Source organism: Atta cephalotes (genome assembly GCF_000143395.1).
Source record: "Atta cephalotes unplaced genomic scaffold scaffold00005, whole genome shotgun sequence".
In the NCBI taxonomy this organism is placed as follows: Eukaryota; Metazoa; Arthropoda; class Insecta; order Hymenoptera; family Formicidae; genus Atta; species Atta cephalotes.
In genome coordinates this window covers 1053834-1074081 of record NW_012130069.1, presented here as the reverse complement: position 1 = coordinate 1074081, position 20248 = coordinate 1053834, and the positions used below count along the sequence as shown (strand labels likewise).

General features: G+C 31.7%; 3 protein-coding genes across 3 annotated transcripts; 2 read left to right on the top strand and 1 right to left on the bottom strand.

The window, feature by feature from the left end:
* The first annotated feature begins 719 nt into the window (after positions 1-719).
* Positions 720-5059, top strand: LOC105626257 (sorting nexin-25-like). The gene is made up of 11 exons (XM_012207561.1): positions 720-956; positions 1609-1919; positions 1994-2163; positions 2225-2619; positions 2684-3110; positions 3248-3552; positions 3632-3889; positions 3970-4106; positions 4175-4414; positions 4587-4869; positions 4965-5059. Exons 1-11 carry the CDS (start codon positions 720-722, stop codon positions 5034-5036), a joined length of 2835 nt encoding a protein of 944 aa, XP_012062951.1. The 3' UTR covers positions 5037-5059.
* Positions 5060-8018: 2959 nt separating this feature from the next.
* Positions 8019-12711, bottom strand: LOC105626254 (dnaJ homolog subfamily C member 16). The gene is made up of 12 exons (XM_012207559.1): positions 12548-12711; positions 11451-11517; positions 11175-11368; positions 10820-11100; positions 10528-10718; positions 10108-10442; positions 9627-9930; positions 9257-9405; positions 8743-8967; positions 8392-8605; positions 8214-8315; positions 8019-8138 (listed from the first exon to the last, which is right to left on the bottom strand). Exons 1-12 carry the CDS (start codon positions 12709-12711, stop codon positions 8019-8021), a joined length of 2346 nt encoding a protein of 781 aa, XP_012062949.1.
* Positions 12712-14741: 2030 nt separating this feature from the next.
* LOC105626255 (WD repeat-containing protein 24) lies at positions 14742-19609 on the top strand. The gene is made up of 12 exons (XM_012207560.1): positions 14742-14838; positions 15014-15130; positions 15568-15790; positions 16466-16679; positions 16757-17005; positions 17079-17239; positions 17463-17646; positions 17727-17895; positions 17985-18132; positions 18246-18750; positions 18855-19016; positions 19481-19609. The coding sequence occupies exons 1-12, from the start codon at positions 14742-14744 to the stop codon at positions 19607-19609; spliced, it is 2358 nt and encodes a 785-aa protein (XP_012062950.1).
* The last annotated feature ends 639 nt before the right edge of the window (positions 19610-20248 follow it).

Here is a 20248-nt window from a genome sequence, read left to right as displayed (position 1 = left end):
TATATATATATATATATATATATATATATATACACATAAAAAATGGTAGGAACATTTTTAAAAAACGATTTTGTAAGGAAAGCTTCAAGCTTTCATGATAGCGAAAATTTGCTTAAATTTTTTTTAGACAGACATATAAAGTGAGAACAAAATTTTTCAGCTCACGTAGTTTTGTATATGTTAAAATTATAAAATTCACATAATATTACAAAACTCAAAAAATATAATAAGCTTTTAAAAATAGAGACTTTAAACTTTTAAAATCCTTATTTCAAATTTAAATTTTGATCATTTTTAATGACTATTAATGGGGAAGGTTTTTTTACCAACTTATAAAGGGACTTTTTCCTTAACCCAATATATATTATTATGATTGTGTGTCGATTACTTTGGGAATATTTTTCAGAATTTGTGTTGCAAGTCCGAAAATAATCGGTGCAATCGTATATCTGCATTATACACCACGAATAAGATGCAGATCACTTAACCAGCTGTGATCAAGTAGTTTAATTTTAGTTTCTATATCTCGTCGCAAGAGGACCGTAGTCTCGGCGCAAAGTGCGAAACACTCGACATTTAAAAATGGCGAAGCTCTCGGTACCGTTCTATGTTATCAGCGCGGCGAGATTAAAAAGTATCGTTGGATGTATATGTTCACTGATATAAATACTGTTATCTTGCATCGCATATTTTAATACAATTGTATTAAAAAGAGAGCCATGGTTTCTCTCGTTGTCATTGGCGTTATGTCATTGGCCGTTATGAGCCTGGGAATTGTTATGGACTGGACCTATGTCCAGTGTTGTTTTCTCTACATTGTATTAACTTGCTCCTGCTTGCTTATCGGCCCGTTAATCATGATACTGATCAACATAGCTTTGTCGCCTAAACACCAGACTGGCACTGGAACTGTTAGAACTATTGCAGAAGTGGACGCCTTCCACAATATGTTGATGGTACAATTGAAACACGATGCATATGGATTGATATGGAATACTTTCCATTTAAATCCAGTTCCATTAATGTAAGATTAACTTTAATCTCAGTTTTATTTACTCTTTATTTTTTCTGAATCTCTGTTTAATTTATTGACTATCTTTTTCTAATTTTTAAAATTAGAAAAAAATATAAATCGTAAATTGAACCGAGATTAAGGTAATCTTACATTGATGGAACTGAGTTTAAATAGAATAGAATGCTTTAGGCCTAGTTCCATCATAAGATTAACTTCAATCTCGATTCAATTTACTCTGTATGTTTTTCTAATTTTAAAATTAAAAAAAGATAAATAGTGAATTAAATTAAGATTATAGTTAATCTTATAGTTGAAGAACTGGGCTTGTTCATACTTGCTTATTCGCTAATAGGCATAAATGTCTTTCTTTCTTCCATGAATAACAAAGATAAAACGATACTTATGTCAACTTATTAACAAATGAAAAGCTCAACAAATAGGCCTGCAATTCTTTTTAACTGAATTTCTTATATCATTCATTTTTTTCTTTTTTTATTAAAAAGAAAAGGAAAAAAAAATGAATGCAAAAAGTTCACTTGGAAAAAACAGGCCTAATGATTATCATTGTTCATTCCTGATTATTGGCTTTCCAGAAAGGATATGAACCTAAATCAGCCAGCACTAGGAAACACACACGTTATCCTGTTGTTTTCACACGTCTGGTGGACGGTGCTCTGCAGAATCTTTTAGATTTGATCTTTCAAGATTTTGTCGGTTTCTGGCTGAACGATTTGGCCTTTGGCTCCGAACAGCTGATAAATAATATGAAACAGGATGTGTGGGGCGCGATACAAAGCTTACACGATCGCTTGTCGCATGTTGACCACACTAAACTAGTGGTTTGCAGTATAGTGAATAAGCTCACTTTTCACTTCGAGAAGATCCGGATAGCTCAAGCGGCTTCGTAAGCATCTCTTTTCATTAGTATGTTCAAAATGAGAAACAAGATGAGAAACTTGATTTATTTGTTTAATTTAGGTCGGAGGGAGAGGACCCTGTATTTATTTTGTCAGCACATTTGATGTCTCCTGTGGCTGAGCTGGAATACTTAAGAAAGATTAGCGAACTTTATATTTTGTTTTTGTTACCACGCAGTTATTCCCTTTCTCCAGTAAAATTTCTTTTAAGAGAAGTTCTCACATGCAAAAGTAAGCATTTTTTTGAAAATTATCAGTTACATGATTTATTTCTCTTTTTGTTTTTTTTCAGTCCTAAAACCAGCGATAGATTTAATCACGGATCCCGATTATATCAATCAAAAGATCCTGACGTACATTGATCAACAGCAGCTTGCTGAAGCGATGCACAGGAAAACGTACGAATATGCGGAATCGTTCGAAGATTTTATCCGGATGGTCAAAAGCACTAAGGATTTAGAAGTTCTTAAACATATTAGATATAATATCGTTACTGAGATTATGCAAGCTACCACAGTGCAAAACGTAAAACGAGCTCAAGGTTTGGATCCTGAAAATAACGCTCTGGGAAACTCTGATGCCATTCGAGCGAGAAAGTTAAAGAGATATATCAGTCAACTGACATACGCTAAGAATACGTGCGAGTGTCACATGCAGACATTGGGATGGGATGGATATCCTCGTCAGGTAGAAAGTCGTATTCATGTTAATTACGATAACATGACAATATTTCATAATGATATTTTTTTAGGATTCAGATGATATATGTAACGCGACGGAAATCACGGAGGGCAGAATACTTCCGTTGCAAACGATTCTGGATAATGTGACCGGTCGACGATATCTATCTCAGTTTCTGGAACAGGTTGCTAGTCAAGGATTAATCGGTTACTGGGCGGCAGTGCAAGAATTACGCGCCGCAGAACGATCCAATTGGCATCAATTGGGAGCTGAGATCTTTTATACTTACATCAGATCACCTACTGCTGAGATCAAGGTGAATAAAGACGTACGAAAACGGATGGAGGCTTTTTTGTTGGGTGATATGGGACCCAATGTATTTTACGAGGTCCAAGATAGCGTCGTCAAGATACTCCAAGAGAAGTATTATCCATCGTTTCTCGTTAGCGAGCAATATAAAAACATGCAGGAGGCATTACTTAATGAGAGGGCAGAAGGTCAGTTATATTTTATATTATATATTTTTAAAATTAAATTTTATATAAAAATTTATTTTAGTGTGACTGATGTGGGTATTTAAAAAATATGATTTTATATATTGTATTATATTTTATAAACTTTTGTTGTGCCTTAGGTTTGGTTGAAGACCGCGAGATTATTGATGGTACATTGTCAGAATCCTCGACTTTGCTCGTTGGCGAACGATCAAATTACGCTCGTAGCAAGCTAGATCAGCTGCACGAAAAATTAAATAACAAAATGCAAGCTTTGCAGGCGCTCAAATCTTCTCTCAAACCCGAGAGCAAAGTACTTAGCATATTGGCGAAAGAGGTCGAATGGCTGCAAGGTGAAAAGCGACAGTTGGAGGCACATTTAAATCATACGGAAATGTGGGCCGAACATCTGGGTCGTTGGAGAGCTGATGTGCAGAGTGCAGAGGTAATTTAATACGTATTTTTTTTCTGTATATACTTTTTGTATATAGAAAGATTTTTTTATGATTTCTCTTATTAAATAGATGCCTGATAACGGGGATCCTCCACAATTTGTATTGGTTGTCCACATGGCAGAGGATGAAGACAATGATGAAAGCATATCTAGCGGATGGGTGGTGTTGAGAAAACTGCAAGACTTTCAAGATCTTCATAGGAAATTACGTCAATTATGTTCTAACGTTAAAAGCCTGGACTTACCTTCGCAGCCTTTAAAGTTTTTCGGAAAATCTGACAAGAGTACTCTCGATAAAGCTAAGATGCAAATACAAAAATATTTGAATGTACGTCCTTAAATGTGAATCTGGACTTATTTTATTAATACTGTTTGCTTTATTAAAAATTCGTTTATTAATTCTTATAGTTTGTTTTGGAAGACGAGAGGCTTAATCAAAGCGAGGCATTGTATACCTTTCTCAGTCCAAGCTCGGAACATCTTAAAGTTGTGGTAGCACCATCTCCGAAGAAATCTCGCTTTTCTTTATCCACGTTATTTAAAACGTACGCGTACACTAATTTCATCATATGGTCATTGATCTATTTCCTGACTTTATAAATCTTCATGACAGATCTGTCAGTAATAACGAGCCACGCGACAAAGAAGATGAAGAAGATTATTCGTTATTGTTGGACGATAGCGAATCGGGCCGTACTGGCACAGACACCTATTTAAATGTTAACAAAGATGCGATCGCGGAACCGTTGTATACGCTTCTCGGAGAAGTTTTCGATTTGAGAGGAGTATTTCGTTGGCTCAGACGATCACTCATCACTTTCGTACAGATTACTTATGGACGTACCATAAATAGGTGAAATATCGCGTACACAAAAAACTTTATTTGCTTTATAAAACTTTTAAATACTTTCCTTTTATATATATTTTATTTTATGTAAATAATTTTTTAATTTCTTAATTTTTGTAGTTTAATTATAAGATAAGAGATATTTAATAAGGTATGTTAATATATCACTGATTTATAGACAAATCAGAGATACCGTTGCATGGGTGTTTTCCGAACCGATGCTTCATTATTACATACAATTGTTTACGAGAGCATGGTGGCCGAATGGACAGCTCGTATCTGAGACCGTTCTTCGCACTGACGAAGAAAAGTTGAAAACGCGAGGCGAGGCACGCAGACAATTTCTCAACAATGTACCTGAAGTATTAACAAATCTAGTAGGAGCACAAAGTGCTCAACGTGGCGCGATAAAAGTTTTCGATTCCCTACAAAACGTGAATTTGAATAAGCAGCTATTTTACGTAAGTCGATCTGCTTGTAATCGTCTCTGTTTCATTCGTCGAAGTGTACGTATAGATTCTTTTTGCATTTTTTTTTACTGATTCTTCTTTTACAGGATATATTTGAAGTATTAATGTACGAAATATTTCCAGAACTGCAGCATAAACAATGTTCCTTAACGAAATAAAGTATCAATGTTTATATAATGAATATACGATCCCATTTCATTCCTTTTAGCAGATCTTATTGTACATAATTTTTAAATGCAGTAAAATTATAAATTCAAAAGTAAATGGTTACTTGCGAATATGTCGCTAACATTGAGAAAGATATTTACACACTTCTAATGTGGATAACGTATAATAAACTAAACGCCACGCTGTGTATTAAACTTTCCTAAATATATTAATTCTTTACAATCGAAGTTGTATTTTTGATGTTGTATTTAAGAGACATAATAAATGTATACACATTTTGCAAAATCAGTTTGAAAGTTTGCTTGTCACATATTAAGAAATGAGCAGCAACTTAAAGCACTTTACAGTTACTTTTACAGTTACCGCAAAATTGATATGAATATATCACTATATTTAAAAGCGCTATTAAAAAATTGCTTAAATGTATAATGCTTAATTGCTAAATAAATTTTCATATAATAATAATTAGAGATGAAACTTAAGAATACCAACAAAATTAACGTTATTAGGATAGAAATATTAACTTCATGTATCTGTTTCTCATTAATTTTAATCTTTATATAAGGGTATAAAGTATAAACAATTGAGCGCACATAATTTGTAGTTTCAACAGCATTACTGTATAGCTCATGTTTCTATAATACATGTTTAATACATTTTAATAACTTTTTTGTGACAAAGAAATATTATGTGTAAATAATTAAGTATCTACACCTGTCGCTTTACAAAAAAGGATTAGGTACATATCCGAAGGAAGTAAGTAGCTGATTCGAAGTTTACTAAAATACTTTGGCCAGATATATATAATATTCAATAATATACACATATATAAGTATATATATATATATATATATATATATATATATGTATATTTTTATCTATAAATAATATGCACATATGCATTATTTAAAGAATTATACAAGAAATGCGTACAAAAGTAGAGCAAATAAAAATAAAATGTAATGGACGTATGTAAATCTTGATAAGGGCAATTATCTCTTTCATAGTAATACCTTTATCATGCTATCATTTGGGTTCGCGCTCTTAAGAATATCGATTTTACGGTAACTATATTGACAAAGTATAAATTCTGTAAATAGATATGTACTACTGACATTTGAATTCGAGAAATATGCTCATATAATGATATAATATTGATAAACGTAGAGCGAATAAGCGACAGAGATACACATTATATAGGTAAACATACCAATATGAATTTTCTTTTCATAACATTAAAAATAGCGGTTGATATAATATTATAAAGAGTTAACATATTCGAACGCATTGAGAATAGCAATTAATCGCGATTTCGCAGCTCTATTTAAGGAAATATAAACGATCTATTTGCTTGTACTGTGCAATATTGCTAAAATTTTGGTAACGTGTTGACTAGATACAAGCAGTTTCGAGGAATAGAAAGAGTATTCCCAAGTAATATAGGAACGGATGAAATAGTAGTAGTAGTATATAGAAAACTTGACCTATCCAGAGAAATCAATTCACTGTACAGTGATAATCTTTCTCTTTCTTCTATTTGCTACATACTTGTTTATAATTTACTTTCTTTAACAATACTTAAAGACCAATCTAAAAATGTTAAAATGCAGGAAACTGTAAATATGTTTATAAACGGTACTTAATATAAGTAATGAATATGTTTTGTCTTTATACAGGGTTGCGTCTGTGTCCATTCGAATCACAGTATATCCAGATGGCAATAATGTTCTGTTGACTAGGCGAACCTTGTTCTTTATCACTTTTACTGAGGTATAGAGGAGACTGTGATACCTATTAACTTCTTTTGATATATTTTTTTCAACAGTTTAATTATTTTTTTCCTTTTTTCATTAATTTCAAATATATATTTGCAAAATTTAGTAGAAAATAGCACATCTTGATTCTCTTTTTTAATCATCATTCATTTTTTCTGAAATTTATATTCATAGACTTATTCTTAATAATAATGTTTGCATATTACATTTAGAAGACGTTCTTGATGCTCCCTATTTGTGATTGTTCCAATATTGCATGATTGTGAGGTTAAAAATTTTGTGGACGTCATTCGTGAACGTCATCATTAAGGTACAAAGATTTTTTAAGTAGATTATTCGGAGATAATCGTATGCAATCTTTCGAAAATAATTTTGAAATTTCATATTCCTTTCTCTTTAGAAAATCTTTTTTTGTAATTATATCTGCCTTCTGATGTACATTCCAATCGTAAGGATAAATTATTTTATTTTTTTTACAAATTTATAGATTAGACATGGAAAATATTCTTTAAAGCATGCTATGCAAACACAGTGTTCTTGAGGACATATTTTTATATATAGTAGAAATGCTAGTTCATCGAAAAATGATAAACTTTTATTTTCTCCTTTAATTACTTTTCCCTCACTAAAGATTGTATGTAAAAATATAGATAAATAATCTTCATCAAGTTTGTAAGCAGCCTCTTTTTTTAAATATCCAAACTTTAAAATGTCTTTAATTGCTATCTCATATCTATGTAATTCAATACGGTTTTCTAAGTTTTCAGACTGCATTATAACAACCTACGAAAAAGAAGAAAAAAAAATAAAAATACATTCAAAGGTGCATGTCTCTTGAAATAGTTTCATAAATGAACCAACAATTAAAATTACAAAATCTCAATCCTTTAAACTTGTTTGTATATAAATTTTTTTTAACAAATTGGAAAAAAGTGTACTTAAAAATTAAAAGGAGATATAAATAGTAAAAAATACTTACGAAATATTTAATCTCGATCTTTAAGGATGAAAATTAAATAAGTACAGGACATGTACTTAGTCAGATTGTAAACACGTAACGACTGAAACAATATCATCAAGCAGCCAAATTTAAAGACTTTCATTTAGTGTTGGGAAGATAAATATGTGTCAGTACATATCTCTAGGCGTCATAGTCTCCTCTACACGTCTAGAAAAAACTTATTTGTTTTCTTCCTTTTACTTGGCAGTGAACTCGGGCCAATAATTTATATAATAACGTTGTGTTAATCCTTCGAACAATCTCTCGAGCCACATCGGTAATCCATCTAAAAGATCTTGATATAACATGTTTCCACCCTACAAGAAACATTGTTGATAATATGATAAACTGAAAATCAAGAACATTCTTAATTATATTATCTCCTCGTATACCTCGTCTTGATCGGATTCGTTGGAACTATCAAAACCGATAAAAGCGCCTGTTTCCGGATCCTCCGATTTTTTGGCAAGCTGCTTGGTCATTTTTTCCATACGCTATAATATAATACAATTGTTTTATTTTCAGCTAACATAAACAACTTTAAGGAATTTAAATTATTTTGATACATACCTTAGAACCTTTACCTTTAGTACATTCTGGATGTTTGGCATGATACATGCAGAAATACTTTCGATGTCCATTTAAGGACAAGACTGTGCCAACGCAGTTTTTGATATTTATGTTTAATTCTTTCTGGTCGGGTAAAACGAGAGATAATAGTTTCTTGTACCAATCAAGACCCCTTTCTAATGACAGATGTGCGAACATAAGCGTTTTATTCTTTCTGAGAATGAAAAACGATTTAAAATAACACTCTCTTTTTCATATTGTCATCGTTAATATTCATACATGTAAAATTTCATATAATTTGCAGCGTAGAGTAATGAATAGAAATAGGAAATGCTAATAAACAGAATGTACCTATAAGGCCACACAGCTTTATGAAAAGCTGGTAATAACTTTAATCGGCTTTGTGCGTCAACTAGCAGAACGATGGTTCGGCATCCTGGTTTCAAAAGCCGAACTAATCCATAATATTTCTCCACGCGTAATTCGTGCAATCGTAGTTGCGGCTGCGATGGAAGCGGCTTGACATTGTCTTTGCATTGAACATGTTCAGACTGTACACTTGCTTCTTCTAGTTTACTAAATATAAAAAACAGAATGTACAAATTCATAAATATATATATATATATAAACACGTATGATTTAAATTTATATAATACACAAAATACTATTTTTTCAACATATCAATTTCATGTACATAATAATAAAAAGCATGTACATAATTAATATACATGCTTTAAGTGAATAGTAATTTATTATTTGACAAAATTATTTAATGGTCTCTACTAAATCTTGAAATGGATTAATATTCTGCAATATCAAAATTAAAAATCAAAATGTATTATATTACTTTGCTAATTCTACTCACACTAAGTATGACATTCCATATCCTGCAACTCCTATTAGCATGAGAGTAACTAGCACTGATATCAAAGGCAATATTTGCTCCTTCGTCAGATTATCTGATATATAATCTACCGCTAATAATGCCCTTCCTATCAATCTGTCTACAGTACCCTAGAAAAGTATATTAAAGTATTAATAAGGCATACTAAGGCATACTAATTTCGCGTTCGAAAACTACTCGAATACCTTTGAGTATCATTTTATCCTTGTTTAACATTCAGTGAACAAGAATAAAATGACATTCGGATACATCCGGATAAATTTTTTGAACGCAGGTTAACAATTTTTGTAGATTAGGAAGAATATTATAATCATTGTGGAAGTATACATACTTGTGCGTGTTCATCCGCCAATTCTCCTACAACAGCAGAATATGGTAAAGCTTCGGTGGTACGTAACAACCTTTGTATAGTTTTCTCTAAATGTCTACGCGTCTCGTTCCATATACGTTCATTCTGAATGGTCTCAAGCCAACCATGAGGAAACCATTCATACTTCAAGTGATTGGCATCTCGTCTCCATATGATGACGATATGTAATAAGGGTTCCAGTGGACTGCCTTCACCGGTTGACAGTGCTGATACAAACTCAGGTTGCGTATCTTTGAATACATATGCATATCTAACACGTTCCGTGCTATGAATCATTATTAAATAAAATATTTAATAAACATATATAAAAATTACTATATATAATATATCTTTATTAAAAACTGTACTTATACTTAAAGTGAATAAATGTGATTAATACTTTTATAATCATACAATGTATTAAAATTTATTAAAAGAATTTGTTTATTAGATAGATTATTACCTGTAAGATGACTCTAATGCCGCTTGTCTAAATTTGTGCCTAGCTATGTCGTGCAGAGGACTATTCTGCTGCGATATCAAAACGGCGCACAATCGCTTTTGCGGCCTCAGCCATTCAGGTGGACATATTGAATCTAACATAGCTTGATTTGAAAGTCTCGGTAATAAGAGAAACTTATTATTAGCGATAACATTATGCATGGTTTCACTGGAAATGTCTTTCATACTAACAGACGCCATAGGTTTCTCAGAATTCTCGTTAAAAAGCAATAAAGTATCTAATTCGCCTGAGATTTTATATTTTGACGTTATATTCTTAGTTTCTGGTATGCCAATCTATAAAAAAAATATTTAAAATGATAATTAAGAAATAATTTGAAACTTATTAACATTGATTATATGTATATCATAAAACATTTACCTGAACAAAGCCAAAAGCTACTCGATCTCTATAGTAAAAGGATGTAAGCAAATATCGCAAGCGAATAAAGTCTCTTTTCTCAAATATCAAAGCGCGTATTCGGTTATCCGTCCAGCCCGATAGGAAATTTTCTATGTTGTTATTATTAATAATACTTATTAATTTATATGGTAGCCTACTTCGTACAAATTCTGCAGAAAAATAAAAAAACGAATTATTAGTTCGCAACTGATTGAGAGTTTATAAAATGAAACAGCGAAGACAAAATACATTTTTAAAGTAGCAAACATACCAACAACTTTTTGAATGCCAAACACAGATTCCTTGTAAACACTAGTGCGTCCATCTACGATAACAACGAGACATGGAAGAGAATGAATGCCGAGCCTTCTCGCCAAAGTGGACTCTTTCTTAGCATGTGCTGTAGCCAAACCAAGTCCCAGAGGTTCCAATTCATCGATTAATCGTCTCCAAGTAGGTTCCGCTTGCAGACACATGTAGCACCAGTCAGAATAAAATAAGATTAAATATGGCATACGATAAGTCTTGGGCACTATGACATTCTCGAACGATCTGCAATTTACGAAGCATTTAATGTAATTTCAACGGCGACGACAAATCGTTGTGCACGCGTGAAAAATACATACCGATATGTGATGCTCATTTTATGGAATAATGTGATGTCTCTGCTTTGATAGTGAAATTTAAAATTACCAGTAAACAATTCTTCCAATGGATCAAGAACATTGAAGTGACTATTGTCTCTCCTTTGCCTGGGTATACCTTCCTCTGTAATTCCATGATTATCAAACTTTCTTCTTCTTTCTGGATCTGTCAAAAGCTAAACAATTTGTTGCGATAAATTAATTTTCTCTCGCTACTCCTTCTCATTACATACATTTTAGATAAAATATATAACTTACTTCATAAGCTTTTGTTATTTCTACAAATTTATCCTCGGCCATCGGATGATCAGTTTTATCTGGATGCCTAAAAAAAAATGTTTTGTACCTAGAAAGAGCATGTTTCTACCCAGATAGCCAAATCTGCCAAGAGCAATGTATTGCAAACTGCGAATGTTATGGGTGCGATCTACTTTAACATGAGCATCATTTGTTTTTGTTTAATTCTTGAAACAAGGATAAAATGATCTAAAAGCATTGTGAGCGTCAAATAGAATGAACCTTTATGTTACAAATATTTTAAAACATTTGACTGACCAATCAGAAGAAAGAATTTTAATCAATTCAAAAACTTTTCAAGTCATTTATATCAAGTACCCTATGTTAGTAAAACTGTAGCAATAGTCGAGTACAGTTTGCTGTTTTTCAATATTTGAACTGTATCAGAAAATCAGCAGATCCTGTGTAATAACATAACAGCTCTATCTATTTTTTATGATTGAACTAGCACATATTTGTACTTAAAATAGAGTTATATTTGAAATAAATATATATTTGGCAGATAAGCAAGATAGAAAATGTTAGTTACAGTCCAGTGACAAGAACAGGCCTCACAATGTACGCTTCATTTCTGCTGCACATCTGTTATTATATTAAGACTAGCAAATCATACAGTGAATTTGATCACTTGCCCTACACTGGATCAATGCATGTTAAAAGCTACTTTATATAAAATATCTCAATGCAGTGATGCAATATAATTTGTAAATATATAATGCAGTAAAATAAATATAAATTGATTAACTTTGATAATGAAATGATATTTTATTAAATAACGTGACAATATCATTAGTAAATAATTAATCATTTAAAATATATATATATTTTTACATTTAACTTTGCTAATTCCATGTAAAGCAGTTCTTGATACTGCACTGATCTGACAGCATAGTGCAAGTGATCGAATTCGCTATTAGTGGCAGAAACTAAGCTTAAAGAGGATAAGGATAGGAATCTAAAATGATCAAATTTGTTAGCAATTGCTAGATAGGCATACCGCTAGCATTTGGCTATCTAGATACATTCTAAAGCAGAAACATATTAGATATGCCATTTACCATTCCTTGACGAGATGCTTGTATGCCTTTCGAATATCCTGCAACGTCGCATGCTTCGACACGCCTAATATTTTGTATGGATCACCCAAGGAATCGCCAGCAGCCGCCGGTAGTGTCAACTGGAGGAGCGCGAAAAGGCTCAGCAGCAGAAATGCGTATCTCATTAACGGAACAATACCGGTGACTCGCGCAACATCGCCGTGGGTTTGCCGATCACCAGTCATTAAAAAATCAATCGACAACATCATTCGCATAGCGATGGATCTCACGAGGATCTTCTTGTATGCGGCACTATGCAGACTATCTCGTAGAGTGTTATGGACCAGCGTGACGTTACCGTTCCCTTAACACTGTTCGGCTGTCACTCGCGCTCTCCGCTCTCGTCGCGCTCGGGATTACATGACATACTTGTCGTGCGAATCGTCGTCCACCTGTCGTCGTTGTTATATGGAACGTCGCGATAACGTCGGTGGAAAGGAAGCCTTTCCTAATTCCTCACATCACACTCCCCAAACTACAATCGCCACCATGTTGCACCGGAACGGAGGGACGAGAGACATCTCACATCGGATAGGCATATCGAGGCATATAGATATTATAAGTAATAGGCCAGCAGGCTACTTACTGGCTAACGAAGTCTTTTTATTCCTGCATTAGACTGCACTAGAACTCTCTTTTTCGCTTTCGCCAAATCTCAAACATATGTCTATCTCTCTTTAAGTTCCAAAAGTGTACACCAGTTCAATCAGAAAACAGAAACAGAGTCCAGGATTAATAATATAATAAATAAAACAGTTTGAAGCGTGTTCAGATTCTCTAGGTGTTCCCCAGGTGTCATGTCATCCTTGTCTAATATATATACGATAAACAACAAGGATGGAGTGATACCTGGATGACACTCGAGTGGGAATCTGAACTCAGTACTGCAGACGACGGCGACGACGCATGGTGAGTTTTCATGAAGCTCTCGCGAATCAACGCACTTCGCTGTCGTTGTTGTCGTCGCTGTGATTCGTTTTTTTTGTTCTGTTTGGGAACGTTTCAGCGCGTGCTTCGGCCTGCCATTCAAACTCTTCAATGACAACTTCGTGCAATCTCGTGTCTATAGGAGATAGCCCGGTACCCACTTGTATCATTAAATGTCACAATAATTTATTCTCAATTTGTCACGATGTTACATTTGTAAGTTACGTTGCAATTATTACAATCTGTGTCTGCACAATTAATTATGTTTGGTTTGTCGTAATGCTTAATTGTTATTCTCTATGTTTATCTTTGTATTTGTTTTCTTTGATGATAGTGACTTCGATGAAACTTGAAACTCCGATTAGGTCAATCAATGATCGATTCGACTTTCAAAATATTACTTGCAGTAAAATTTTTAGCATAATTTATCGTTCTTAATCTGGTCGTTTTTCTTTGTGACAAGTAAGAGCAGGTTAATAATTCTGAGCATATTAATAATTCTGAGCATGTTAAACAGGTAGTAACAATTTAATCGTCGGTTAAGTTAATCAAAGTTTAGTCGGAGTTATTTTCAAGTTCATTTCTATCAATGTAGATAATTTTAAACGCAGGTTAATGAGCTTTTTTATCTTTTTTTAATTTTTAGAATTAGAAGATAAAAAGTAAGTTAAATCAAAATTAAAGTTCTACATTAGAAATGGACATTAGTTCCATTCGAATTTTTTACTTCTCTCTTTTTCAAATTTGTATTGAATGTATACATATACATTATACAAATACTAATTTTATTTATACGCAGTAAGAGAAATAGATGCATCAAACATTGCGCAATGTCATTTTGCTCCAACATGATTATGGATAGCTGAAATGTATTCTATACAATCTCTCTGAAAGAATGACAAATATTTATGAAAGAAAGAAAGATAATAGAAATTTGTAGAGATAGCTGTACATTTTATAATTGTCATTTTTGACAAGTTGCTCCAAAGTATGCTCTAAAGTATATAAGTACCAAATGAACACTATGCTTTGTGTAACTCTGTGACATGTGCTTGAGGCTTCATAAAACAAGCTTCATAAAACGGAAACTATAACAGTGATTAGAAGGTATGATGTTATTAATAGTTATTCATAATAATAATTAATAATAATTTAATATTGCGATGATAATTTAATATTAATTCTTAATTCTAATTGGATATTTTAATGTTAATTTTTGAAATGCAGCATGACGTCGAGGACTATATGCATCGCTCAAGAAGGACCTGCAAACGCCTTAGCCCTTAATAAAGATAATAGCCAGGTTGTAATAGCCGGTCGTAATGGTGCGTTTACATAAGTTTAAAATAAGATATATTTTAAAATATAATTAGGATGCAGATTATTGCAATCTGACCAACGTGGTCAAAACAATTAATTAAGTTTACTTTACCAAACTTATTTTCTTATTTCTAAAGAAAATAAATGTGAGTATTATATTATAATAATATTTTATTACAGTTTTCAAAATATTCACATTATTGGAAGACAGGTTTGAAGAAGCCTGCAATCTTCGTGTTGGGAAGAATTTGAATCTGAATTTTTCCTGTAATGATGTTGCCTGGAATCTTAATGATGGTAATCCAATTGCTTATTACGATATATGATATATTTTTATGTTATATTTATATTATATTTATAATTATATTTATATATTAAATCGTATATTAAATAATCAATATTATTATAAAAGATAGATACTTGAATTTTTTCTAGTTTAACTCAAATTTTCATGAATATATTTAATTATTTTTCTGTAAATTATATTTAAATATTAATTAACTATATCAATATAATGAATCACATTATTTTGTAAGTCCAAAACGTCAATTCGGCACACATGTAATCATCAAATGATTATATATTTAGTATATAAATTTACATAGAAATCATCAATTTAAAGCATCTAAGATTCAACTTTGACCATTACAGACATTAAACTCTTGTTATATATTGATATGGTCTTAATAAATCATTTATTATTATTTTGTAATATATTTTATTAATTTTTGTAGATCATATTCTTGCGACTGCAGCCACAAATGGTGCGGTCGTTTTATGGAACTTGAATAGGCAATCTCGATCAAAACAGGATCATGTATTTGTTGATCATAAAAGGACTGTGAATAAAGTAAGCTTTCACATGACAGAACCCATGTGGTTGATATCTGGCTCACAAGATGGTACCATGAAATGCTTTGATTTGCGAATAAAAGAAGCAATTAAGACTTTTTATAGGTAAAGTAAGCTGCATGGACTTATGTTGTAGCATAGTGGTCCATAAAGCTATTAAATATAACGGCGAATCTTTTTTCTTGCATCTCAAGAGTCCTTTTTTTATTTAACCTTTAGATTACTTTTTTTAATTAATTATTTTAAATTAAAATAATGCTTTCTCAGCAAGAATCAAATATAAAAAATGTTTATTTTCTTAAAAATAATGTATTTTCGGGATTTTTGATATCATTGATTTCAATTCTGAACATAGATTTATAAAATTTCGAGTCCTAAGTCCACAATATTGACAACATAAATGAATGTAAATGTATAGACTCAAAACTGTTAAAATTATCCAAAATTGTATGTAAATGTAGAAAGATTGTAATTTCTTTTTGATTTTCTTTTTTATTTGATTTTCTTTTTTAATTTTTAATTTTTTTTATTTTTTTACTATTTTCTTGTTTTATATTTTTTTATTTTTTGTATATTTTTAAATATATTTTTTATATGTTTTATTGCATGGGCTACATACACACATATATATTTAATACATTACATTTAGTACTTAAAATCCACTAAAAATATTTTAACCCAAACTCAAGAGCCACAAAAGTAGTTTTCCTGGCAGTCTAAAGATTAAATAAAAAAACTTCATTTAATTTAATGATTGTTATATAATATTCACGTTTTTAGTAATACAGAGTCTGTGAGAGACGTCCAATTTTGTCCACAACAACCTCATACTTTTGCTGCTGTATCAGAGAATGGTCATGTACAACAGTGGGATATGAGAAAACCAGAACGTTACTTTCAACATTTTACTGCACATAGTGGTCCAATATTTGCTTGTGACTGGCATCCAGAAGCTACTTGGCTTGCTACAGCATCCAGAGATAAAACTATCAAAGTACTTTATTTTCTACATTAATGTAAACTTTTTTGTGGAAGGTATATTTCTCACTTTATATCATTGTAATTTTACAGGTTTGGGATTTATTGGGTAAACCAAGTTGTGATTATACTATACATACTATAGCCTCAGTGGGACGTATAAAATGGAGACCTCAAAAAAAGTATCACATAGCCAGCTGTGCTCTAGTCGTTGATTGTAGCATAAATGTATGGGATATTCGCAGACCGTACATTCCATTCGCAAGTTTCAATGAGCATAAGGATGTTCCTACAGGTGTTGCATGGAGAGGCAACCCGCAATCGTTTCTATCAACAAGCAGAGTAATACTGCCAACCATTATTCACTTTTCTATTACAATATGCAGCACAATTCATCTTATGTTCCATTTTACAGGATTGTACATTATACCATCATGTTTTTGATGATGCAGTAAGACCAGCCAGTAAAGCAAATCCACAGAGTGTTGCAATAAATTTAAAACATGACGTTACATGCGCTTCCAAGGTGAAATATGAACCAGCAAGTATTGCAAGGCAGCTGAGTAATTTAATGAGGTGAACATTTTTTTATATTATATTATATAAAAATATTGTGACTATAAAAAAAATTCAAGATAAATAAAATAGAATGAATAAATTTAGTTGCCATTGCAAGCTGTCAATTTTAATAGTTTTCTTTCAATTAAAAAAATTTTTTATAATAGAGTTGAAAGATTTCTATTGTTTTAATTTTTGAAAATTTGATTGTGATTTATTATATATTTTTGTTCTTTTGCAGGAGAACACCTGTAACAAATGATGATAATTTTTGTATGGCTTCAAGTGTAATGAATAGATTCCGTGGATGTGTGCGCGAACCGAATTGGTTTAAGATAGCCGCAGAAAATTATTTGCTTTCTGGAAATTTAAGTGAAGCCTGCGATCACAATGCACGTGTTGCGTATGATTTTGGCAATTATGTTGTAAGAAAAAAATGTTTTTTTGTATATATAATATTATAATAGCATCAATATATTTAATAATAATAGTCTTATTTATATAGGTCAGCAAAGCGTGGCAAGTCTTAAAAGTCATGTATACAGATCCGTTTGAGATACTCCAAAAGAGTGCACCGACGGTGCCTAAAGAAGATGTAATTAATACATCAAATATAATACCTGGAGTAACAAAAAGTTCTGGTATGGAACAATCAAATGCGAGTAAACAATCAAGTAAGTATAAGCAGGAATATCATAAACAACATATTAATAATATATATGTTATCATATTACATTTAATTGTATAAATTGATTTTTCTTAGGTCATGAACAAGACGCAAGATCTCTCCAAGGGGAAAATCCTGCTGGCGCTGCCAGTGGCGGTGACGATGAGACTGAAACAGAAACTGAAGCACCGGAGAATCAAAATATCATGGGACCATCGACTAATACGGCAACTGTTCTGCCAAGGTGCTGTTATATATTCATCGTTGCATAAATTCTAGAATTATATTGCGTGCGTATATGTTGAATTAATTGATTTCTATCGATGTAATCAGAATATTTAATGTTTCTAATTATAGGAGACCATTACTTAGTGATATACCTTCTACATCACGAGGTGATTTTATCTTTGGCGAAACCGAGTATGAACCTGTGTCTTTGGAACATCACGGCGAAAATAGACAAACTGTGATGCGCATGGAGGATGATGATTGGACCAAGGAATTGCAGAAGGAGGCTTTTCCTTTGCGACATGAGATCAAGGATCGGTCTCCGCCACCAGAACAATTTCCCAATCATCCTCCTAATCTCAGCGAGAATTCAACTTCTGTTATAGTCGAAGATCAACCTAAATTAGTAGTTCCGGTTCTACCAAAACCTCTGCCTTTTGATTTTATGCCTCTAGTTCTGGAGGGACTGCACTTTCACACAGCAATAAGAGATGTACAGACAACAGTATCGATGCTCATTGTCTTAGGAGAAATAAGGAAAAAATTGAATATTCCTGTAGCTTTACAGGAACATTGGATATTAGAATACTTGGACATGCTCGGCAAATTTAAGCTCTGGCATGTAGCTACACAGGTTTGTTCAGAATGTATTATATTATTTAATTGCAATTGACAATTTCTTTCTTGATAGTTTTTATTCATAAATAATAAAAATACTTTAATGTAAATAATTTATAGATAATACAATTGGCATGGATACCATCTATATCGCAATTAAATCAACAGTCAACTACGATACACGCGTGTTGTGTAGCATGCACAAAATCATTGCAACGCTCTGCATGGTTGTGTGATCATTGTCATACGCCCGAGCACGCTTTGTGTTCTATTTGTAATCAAGTAAGAGAAATTTAGCTCTTGTCATTTAAATTTATAAAATAATTTGTATTTATATTCAAAATGAAATAAACTCAAAAATAGAAAATTACAATATTCAAGACTGTTTTTAAATTGATTTATATTTTTTTATCACTTCGATTTCTATTTTTTAGAATCTTATATATTTTTTAGTTTAATATTTTTTGGAATTGTTTATGTGTACAAATTTTTCCTCCAAAATTTGATTGATTTATTATACAGATAATAGAAAATTGTTTTTAAAGCCTACTTCACAAATTTAATTACAATTTAGTACAATTATATTATAATCAATGGAAATTAATTGCATTCAATTATAATAAAATAATTTCAGTACAAATGATAAAATTGTTAATATTTTTATTAATATATATATGTATAAATATTTTTATTAATATTAATATTTTCTGGTTGTACGTAATATTTATATGTGATGTATGTTGCAGGTTGTACGTGGTATCTATGTATGGTGTCAAGGTTGTGCACATGGAGGCCATATAAATCATATGAGAGAATGGTTTAATAATAATCGACAATGTCCTACTGGTTGTGGACATCTTTGCGAATACAACTAAGGAAATATGTCGACTTTATAAATCTTGTCGATAAATGTATGTGTTAGAAATGAATAATTTTAAAATACTAAAATAAAACACTACAAAATGTGAATATTGTGATGTAATACACCGTAAAAGCTCTCGTACAAATTAACTTTTATATATATGTATATATATATATATATGTGTGTGTGTGTGTGTGTACACACACACACACACACACACACACACATAAGGTGTCTCTAAATTCCCGCATACGGAGTACAAGACGTGATACTTGTCAGACGCAATTTTGCAAAAGGAAAAAGTTGTTTGTTTTAGCATAAGCCCGAATCTACAACAGATTTATAAGCTTTAAATTATAAGAAATGGACGAATTGCAATTATTCTCCTTGTATTTGATTGGATCAATTTCTTACAACTTTAAACACCTATCTAGACTAAAGTCTTGTACTCCATATGTAGAAATTTAGAGACACCTTGTATAATAAATTGGTTAAAAATATATAAAGTATATATACAGTCAGTCATACATATATATGTTTTCTTTTTCATAATTTCTGTTTGTATATACAGAAAAAAAATAATAAGATAAAAGAATTAAAAAGAATTAAAAAGATAATTTTTGTAAGCGAAGTTTGAAGAAATTTTCTATAT